The sequence below is a fragment of the Actinia tenebrosa genome, unplaced genomic scaffold, assembly GCF_029948245.1.
Source record: "Actinia tenebrosa isolate PJP-AT-01 unplaced genomic scaffold, QUT_ActTen_1.0 PGA_scaffold4__44_contigs__length_22323623, whole genome shotgun sequence".
Taxonomy (NCBI): Eukaryota; Metazoa; Cnidaria; class Anthozoa; order Actiniaria; family Actiniidae; genus Actinia; species Actinia tenebrosa.
The window spans coordinates 5,994,072-6,003,727 of record NW_028292581.1 but is presented as its reverse complement, the minus strand read 5'-3'; the positions used below and the strand labels follow the sequence as shown (position 1 = coordinate 6,003,727).

Sequence of the window (9,656 nt, the reverse complement as noted above, 5' to 3'; positions counted from 1 at the left end):
GAAGATCTCTTTATTAACTCCAGGAAGACAAAAATTGCCAGTTTTAGACTCTAGAAAGCTGGAAGTCACAGGTGTACAGCGTGTCCATCGCTCAGGTGTCCTAGAAGGCCACACAACTCCAATATAAAGCTCAAGAAACGAGTTCCAAAATACAGAGTAGCAAAGCTTGCCAGTGAGCAAACTAGTTGTTTGGAAAGATGATGATGAACAACACCTTGACACACCATCATCAAACTGGTGCACCGTATTTTGGTGATAACCTAATGATGCATAACTCCCAGCCTTGCTTACCAGATGGGCACATAGCACGAAATCAGGTCGACGTTGACTTTTCCAAAGGGATTTATAACCTGCGACCAAGATCTGGCCACATTGGACCAAACTCACTTCAGGCCGACGATGAACTCAACACCCTTGTGAAACAGAAACGCCCGCGAAACTCGCTGAAGAAACGGCTTCTGGTCAACGCACGGGAAAGAGAGAGAATGCGCGTACTAAACAGCGCTTTTCAGGCACTTCGCGATGCATTACCTTGTTACATTGCAGACGGGCATATGGCAAAGATAACAACTCTAAGACTTGCTATAAACTACATTAAGGCACTAACGGAGGTACTAAACGATGGAAGCTCAGCCCAAATGCAGCAAAACCCGATTGTTTGTCAAGCTCTCGCATCTTCCGCACCAATGATGATCCCTTCTACGTCAACAGCAGTTAATCAGACACCTTTTTAACACCAAGGTAAGGACTGTTTCCCTTATTTTCCTAACGGTATTTCTAAAACAAATGTATGATCCTACTTATTCAAACAAGCTAGGCTTTATTCGCACCTTCCAACACAGTTTCTCAATACCACTACGAAAAACTCACTAGTTAAGTTCGCAGACATTTTATTGAAAAGCGACAAGTTAAACAGTTCCCAAAGAGTAATGATTGCGTTTCATCTTTCAAATTTTCGATCAGAGTTGCAGATATATTTCTATAAAGATTCTGCGGTTAGCTCGGAATCCCATATGTAATCTAATGTCCCCTCAATCGATGCTACCAGAAACAATGTACACCAGGTAATTCTGTAGAAATTTTGTGTTTGTGGACTTCCTTTCATCAAGGAAACCAAGTTTTAGCTCTAAACTTTCTTTAAACTTCATGAGGTTGGTTGAAGCTTCAGCGTTATGTGACTGGAAGCGTCGTCCGTTTCCACCTGTGCTTATAGGGGAAGCCAGAAAAAAATTTGTGGTTTTGTATTATGTTCATATATTTTCAAAACATCCATCCTTTCTTACATTGATTACTTAGGAAAATTATCCAAAAAAATCTGAACTGATTTACTTAATGAATAAAAAAAAATTTTAAAAACAAGCAGCGACAATAGAAGTGGTGCTGCTGCAGTGAATAGATTCTGGTGATGAAAGAAATAGTTGTGATATTAAGCCTTTTCTCGCTGTCTTGTGGTCTAGCTAGACATGAATGATCTGTGATTTTAAAATTCAAGTCTTGCGTGGATTTGAGCTGCACATCCTGTTCTGATAGCGATTATTAGCTTCACAAAAGTCCAACATGGTGATTCGTAGAGTTTGGTAAGAATGTGTCGATTCAAGCTGCTTCCTCTCGATCGCCCTCTTCCTTTCTATACAGATACATTTATCTGAATCAAAAGATCGCGTTTCCTACGAAGACGGAACTATTCAGATAAATACGACTTAAAAATTCCTTTGTAAATAGCCAGGATCCGATAGATATTTAACGTCATTCGGGCGTTTTTCGTGAAAATTAATGAAATTAAATCGTCTTTTGATCGCAAATATCTCCCAACAGCCACTACCTTTATTTCAAAAATGAAAAGCTTTACAGAAAAGTTTTCGAGTGCATATGCATGGAAAACTTAAATAGATTGCCATCAGGGCGCTCGTTTTCAGCTCACAATTTACAAAAATTGTTCATTTTAAAATGCCTTTAAAAATCCGAATAGAATAGAGTTTAAACTTAAACTTTTATTTTGTAGATTAGAATTTATGGGGGGGAAAAACCCGGCATGACCGAGGCTGGATTTTTGAACATTTACACCTACGCACTTAGTCATGATCTCTTCGTCTAACTTGATTGTTTATCTTAAAAAGGTTTATTATTTTAAACACGCTAGTTTTAATAAGGATTTACAAAGTCAATTTTTCAATACCCCTGAAGCAATGCCAAAATATGAAAACACTGTAAGCAGTTGTTATATAGAAATAAAGGGTCGTTTATTTATTTATTTTTTTTTTTTTGATGCAAACGCGGTCGTGGTTTGCACGTCTGTAGTTGTTTTCGACAGATGGAATGATTTATCTTTTACAATTCCTTACCATGGCATCTTTCGATTAACAAAGCTCTCAGATGTGAACTTTAAAAAAATGGGGGAGGAAAGGGCAAGTGCTTAAACTGCTAATTTTTACTTTATTATTATCGAGTTCTTTTCAAACCTTCGTTCGCCTTGCCATTATGAATTATCGATAAATATAATCTTGATTTTATTCTTCAAATTAGTCTATTTTTACTTTTCTAAATACTCTTGTCAAAAAATATATATACAATTAAATTTTTTTCTGGGATTTTTGAAAAGTAAATCACTAAAAAAAGACGCAATAAAAAGCTGGTTTATTTATACAAAACGTGAAGAAAGTGTCTTTGACATGATAATAATAATAATGATCTGGCTTATCAGTGTAAACTCATCATTAATTCAGAACCTTGAAATCTTTCTTTCATATCCTTACAAGAAAAGCAATTAAAGTGCAAAATTGTAAGAACTTAGCAGGGAAATGTTCAAACGGTTTAATAATTTTCCACGGGCCATCATTCAGCATATATCAGGTGTGGATTAGGTGTGTTTATAGGAAGCGTTTAGTCAAATTGGGGGCGGTGGAGGTTTGTGTATGTGGTTAAGTTATTTTATTACCAAGAATATGATAGCTATACATTTTTCTTTCTTTTGAAGGTTCTGCCAAGTAACAATAAGCCAGACAACGACGTCAACCAACGAGATCATCAACCTTCAAATCAAGCGACTCTGGCACCGATTTGATCTGGAGCTATATCTTCATGACTCGCGATCATCAAACTTACTCGCAATCTTATTCTTTTGATTATTATTCTAGAGAACTGTACATATGTATGTATTGCCTATATATTTTTTCTTGACATTTGCTGATTTGATTCCTTTGTAAAGTACTTGTGTTTTTTGGGACAGAATGATAACAAGAAGAACAGTCGAATTAAAGGTTTTCGTGAAAACATTTTGTAAGGCAAAATAACAGCACTGACTTACAGTGCCAAAAAATACCAACTCTCTATTATATGATTTTATTGTAAAATGTGATTTATAGTAACCAAAGTGAATTACCAAAAGAGAAAGACAAGAAGAAAACTAATTAAAACGAGACAATTAGATGAAGTTTAATTGAAGAACCCAATGAAGTCTTTGTTAACGATTGGCCACACACAAACAGTCGACAATTCACTGTAAATCTCCATTCAAAGTTCAAATATAGCTTTCGCATAAAGGTTGGGGAGTATTCGACTAGACTCAAAATCACTCGCAAAAAACGAATTTCAAGCTTACTGTGTAGAAATTAAAATGATCTATTTGAATACGTGTTTTATTCCTTGAACTCTTATATAATATCTTCAAATTGTTGTATACCATAACAGTAATAGCCATTCGTCAATTATATGAATTCTGTCGTTCTTGAAGTCAAAGAAGTAAAGCAAAATTTCCCTCATCTGTGTCAATGATTTATTCTGACTAACTCGCAAAGTCAACCTCAGAAAATTTGATAAAAAAACTGAGATTCTTGATCGAGAAAAAAAATTAATCAAATAGTTATGTTTGATTTTTAAGACGTGTATGGGATGGTCAATGATCTCTTTTGTAGAACTTCGTTTTGTTTAAAGTTTGGTCGCCTTTTGAGTTCCCCTGCAGAAATGACAAAGTCAGTTATACGACTAGAACAAAGAGCTGCTCGCTTATTAAGAAATCGGTTTTCCTTGTTGTTTAATAGTTCTTACTTTTAGACTCGACTAGCAGACGGAAAGATCTAAATAAACCCATTCATTCATATAAATTAATACAACCATTAGCAGTCTTTATCTAACCACAGTGTTTTGAAAACCACTCGCCAGTTAGTAAAATTGATTCGATATTCGCTAAGATGACTTATATCGTCCGAAAAACGTTCAGTAAATAAACTAAATACACCATTTTCTCAAGTTTGTAGGAGTAAAATCCATGAACTTTAGAAGTGGTCTAGTTTGATGAGCAGTCATAACGAAAACAAAATCGCTTTTCGATAATTTTTTTCTAAGAAACATAAATTAACTCGTAGGTCTTAAATGAAGGGAGTATTAATCGTCCTGTTAATGTGACGAAACTATTAATAAACAAAACACACAGTCACTATTTAGAACCACCTTGAGCTACTTTCCTAAGTTCTTTTTCCATTTTCCTAATCTTTTTCATTCAATAATTCAATAATACAAACAAAAAAATACCCCAAAAAAGTTTGACCTCAAAACCTGAATTTCTTCCCAGTGAAAAACGCGATCAAAAACCTAAGATGGTTTACACATTTTGCACTTGTTTGTGTGAGCTTGTCAAAGGGCTTTTTAAAAAAGAACGCCCAATCAAAAGGGTAATGAATTAACAGCGGGTGGTTGGTGCATTTTATCACCAAACCAGAAAAAAAAACTATTCAAAAACTCTATCATCCCTTAGAACATAATTACGAAGTCCATCAGAAATTTCTAGGTCCTTAGCTTTCGTGAATTTTCAATAGAAATTTAAAAAATCGGCGTTTTTCAATCATACGCTCAGTTCCTTCCCGGTTCGTATATATATATACCAGAATATTACCTTTCTCGTAATTGCTTAAATTTAAATTGTAAATTTGATTAAAACCTTCTTGGTCAAATCGCCGAACAACGTTTTTCTGGAGTGTATGTTATTAGTTACAAGCCTTGAATTTTTCACTCTCGGGTTTTTAAATTTTTAAATTTTATGTAGAAGCGTCCGCGCGGGTCGTGCAATCAAATGGCTTTTGCTATCATTTTTGTTGATCGTCAAGCCTTTTTCTACGTGTTAATTAATTATTATGTGAATCCAATGTTAAGATATAAAGTCTTGGCTACTACTTTAATAGCTTTCACAGAATCCATAATTTTTTCATTGCGTTTTGTTTTCTCATGTGACATGGCTTTTTTGAAAAGAATGGTTTTCGATAATTAACTGAACGGTGAAATCATTTTTTTGTTTCAATGCTTAAATTGTTGACTTTACTTGGAACTATTAACCTATGTCGTAGATAATGCCAGCAAATCTTGTCACTCGTAGTTACATTTCCATCAGTGCTTGATACCTATTCATCACTTTTTATAAAAATCTATAAAACATAATGGTCGTTAGCCTAATCTATTCTTACTAAAGAGCTTTTATTTCACAAATACATGCAAAACGTTTTTTATATATAGTTAAAAAACACTACAGACATTTGTCTCAGATAAGGACTGCTCAAATCGTCTCTGTTTTTCAAAGCGAGTCTTTTTAAAACCTCAAAAAAATTTTTGTCCTTCGCGTGCGAATAAAGAATGTTTTCAGTGTTACATTGACTTCTATACACTAACAGGTTATTCCTTTGAGATAACCTTAGTTGGAAATGCGAATATACAAGTTTTTTAATGTCTCTAGGCGCGCTTAGATCAAGCTAAAGTCTAAAACAGCAACAACTCCAATAAAATAATTGTGAAAGTGTATATCAGTTTACGCATTGTAATTATTTCTTCAATATAGTCCAGCCCTCAAACCTTTTACGGGGCTTGCAGCATAAAACGAACATTTCGCGGACACCATACGATTACAAGATCAAGAATTATATGATCCCTCGATAAAGAAACCTTTTTAGCCAATCAGAAAGCGATTAAATTGATTCCATCTGTTTCCAAGACGAAAAAGTGGATAACGCCATAAAATTCACTCGCTCTATTCTTCGATAAGTATAAAGAAAAAAGTGTATAACTGCAAGTTTCTGCTAAGTAAATAATCAAATATACGACATGACATTTATGAATATTTATTTCGGAATTAAGAATGTTAACGTTTATTTTTCATGGCTGACCGCAGCGAAGCAAGCCTTAGTGGGTGATTTCATCAACGATCGAACAACGAACGCCGGGATTAATTCTCTACTTCAGCTTTGTTCATAGGTTTAACACTCGATTGTCATCAGTGCGTAGATATACGTGTGTTAAGTATCGGGTTTGGCTAGGTTATTACAGTCAGATTCATTACTGAGGGCACGTTAACTATGGTACCAAGAAAAAACCTTTCTATAGAAAGTTTAAGGGTATTAGTGGGTTAAAGTGGCAAGTGAAAAAAAAAAATGCATTATTGATCATAATATTTATTTGAGTGCAGTGTGGAAAACATATTTCTGAGTTGTTTGAAGATCTTTTTTGCTTCTCCTTGTTTCCATTCTTCGTTTTCTTGATTCATCCTTTCTTGTCCCTATATACTCCTCCGACTCCCCCTCTTTCCTCCTCTCTATTTTTCTTGTTTCTTTTCTTTTTTAGAATCGATTCAACCTGATTTTCCCCTGCTCCCCGTAGAGCAACCCCATGGTAATACCTTTCCTAGAGGTAATGTCCCCCACGAAGAAGCTTAGCTTATCTACAAGGTTCTGGCGGCCACAAGTCTCAGATGCGACGTGCTGTTTATCTTGGCCACCACACCTGTTAAACCGGTTAAACGTCATCCCATGAGCATGCGTGACTGAAAGCACACAAACCTGACTCATATTCGTTCCCGAGCCTGCATTCCTTATGGTCTCCGCCGCCACGGAAACAAAGGATTCTGGGTGGGTAAATTCAAGAAAGGAATTTCCTATTTTATTTTCCATTCGTTTGTCGCAGGCTGTAAGTCAATCACTAAATACTGGCATGAATTGAAAACAATATTATAGTGAGCATTGACAAAATTGCGCTGCCTTAGTTGAAACTCCAACTCAATCATCCCGCTCGATTAAAGAACCTTCAAAATTTATCGATACAACCTCTGGACTGATGAAAGTCAGGCCAAGACATGTTAACGGATTCAAATCGGATTAAGATTGATATTAAGACACTAGAATCAAGTAAGAAATGAATAGGTAGCTAGGTAGGTACGTAGGTATTTACGTATGTAGGTAGGTTGCTTAGTAGGTAGGGTAGGGTAGGGTAGGGTAGGGTAGGGTAGGGTAGGGTAGGGTGGGGTAGGGTAGGGTAGGGTAGGGTAGGGTAGGGTAGGGTAGGGTAGGGTAGGGTAGGGTAGGGTGGGGTAGCGCAGGGTAGGATGGGTAGGGTAGGGTGGGGTAGGGTGGATAGGGTGGGTGGTAGGTATTCAAATCGGATTAAGATTAATATTAAGACACTAGAATCAAGTAAGAGATGAATAGGTAGCTAGGTAGGTATTTACGTATGTAGGTAGGTTGCTTAGTAGGTAGGGTAGGGTAGGGTAGGGTGGGGTAGCGCAGGGTAGGGTAGGGTAGGGTGGGGTAGCGCAGGGTAGGGTGGGGTAGGGTAGGGTAGGGTGGATAGGGTGGGTGGTAGGTAGGTACGTAGGTGGGTAGGGAGGTATGTAGGTAGGGAGGGAGGGAGGGAGGGAGGTAGGTAGGTAAGTAGGTAGGTAGGGAGGGAGGGAGGTAGGGAGGTAGGTAGTATAAGCAGGTTGTAAGGTAGTTTGTTGGGAAAGGACGACATTCTGCACGACACAGAAAATGACGTCAAGTGAAACCCAGTAATACTCTTTTTTTTACAGTACCTTTCAGTGACCACGAATAACAATCACAAGTTTAGGTTCGAGTTGCGGCACATTGAATAGCAAAACTACAATTTATCAAGTGCGGCAACTTCAACCTCGACTTGGAACTATTATTCGTAGTGGCTACTGAAGGTGGTATTCATGGTTTCCCCTTGGACAATAGCGAACCAATCACCGTTACAGCAGTTTTCCTAGTGGAATTAAAACTATCCCAAAAACAACTACACAGTATCTGTTTTAAGAGTATTACAAGGATTACGAGGAAATATTCTTTGAGTAGTTGCCGAGTTTCAATTAACAGTCTTGGCCACAGATACTGATCACCATGTGGTGTTAGCCACAATCAAACAGATGATAAATATTCCGTACGAAACAGGAAATGACGTATTATTTATATTATTTTATCTTAATAGGTAGAAGGGAGTGGTTGGACACAGTTGTACCTCTGACTCCTTACATGAGCTGGAGCCGAATGTGGCTGTACCCACTCATTCCTTATATTTTTGTTTTTGATCTGTAATTTCGCGTCTAGTTTATTTAGTTTGATGATATCGTAATTAATTATTGTATATAGTCGTTCCAGTTATTCCTGCATTCTGCCTTTGATCATTGTCATTATCATTTCATATCTATATCAGTATTATGTAGCTGAAAATCTTGTTATTATTAATTTAACTTTTATGTTGTGGGCCAAATCGGTAACTAGTTAATTAATTTTGTACTGAATGTCTACCCACTTGAAATAAAGTTTGTACGGTTTGTATGTATGTAGTGTTTAAAAAACGAGTAGGAGTGTTTTATCAGGTATAAAAGCACGAGGCGTAGCCGAGTGCTTTTATACCTGATAAAACACGATCTACGAGTTTTTTGAACTGCTTAAAACACTCATGAACAATTTATAAGATTTTGGTTCAACTGGAGCCACCATACACGTCACGAACATGGATTTTTATACTTCGATAGAGATTTGACGTCATGGGCATGCGCAACCAGATTCAATAGAAGCTCCCACACGTTGGATATTTCGTGCCAAGGCAAAGACAGGCACGTTAATCAAAGATCATTAGGGTTGACTATGGCCTTGATGAAGCTCTATGTCTTCATCTAAACTTGGATGCATACTTCATCCCTGATGAAGTCATCCTCATAGTATTCGAGTGGTCTTTATATAAAGATCACGTGTCTTTATATAAAGACACATGTCTCTTTATATAAAATCACTTGAATACTAATGAAGAGGACTTTATCGGGTATAAAGGTTCATGCACGGGACGTGTATGGTGGCTCCAATTGGACCATAAGCTTATGAATTATTAATGAGTGTTTTAAGTTATAAAAGTTTACACTTTTGGCTGTGACGTCATCTGGGTGGATTAGTTCTAACCTGTAATACTAAACACAGGCCATTATAAGACATTAAATTTACAATAAACATTGTGTAAAACATGTTCTTATATGATATCCAAGCCCATCCCACACGGCTTACTGCCTCATCTATTTATCGTGTAAAACAATGAGTTTGGTTTTGATATTTACTTAAATACTTTTTGCTTCAACAAGTTAGTATTTGTATTTTTAATTAATACCTAGATAACGTCTTAGCCAAACGTATAAACCTTGATATCTTCAAGATCATATGAAAATGTTTTATCCTTCAACTATTCACTTCATGTAGAATCAATACTAAAAGTATTGTCTCAGGTATTAGGACCCCTTCTTTAAACCAAGACGAATTACATCTAGGTCTTTTGATCGTTGTCACTGACCAACTAAAAGTTAATAAAGAGTGAAAGAATTGACAACTCAAATAGCTTGATTGCCTGCATATGAA

General features: G+C 36.4%; 1 protein-coding gene across 1 annotated transcript; it reads left to right on the top strand.

Moving 5' to 3' along the window:
- The first annotated feature begins 5 nt into the window (after positions 1-5).
- Positions 6-3,627, top strand: LOC116305072 (uncharacterized). Its single transcript, XM_089036174.1, has 2 exons — positions 6-741; positions 2,975-3,627. The coding sequence occupies exon 1, from the start codon at positions 198-200 to the stop codon at positions 732-734; it is 537 nt and encodes a 178-aa protein (XP_088892300.1). The 5' UTR covers positions 6-197; the 3' UTR covers positions 735-741; positions 2,975-3,627.
- Positions 3,628-9,656: the final 6,029 nt, after the last annotated feature.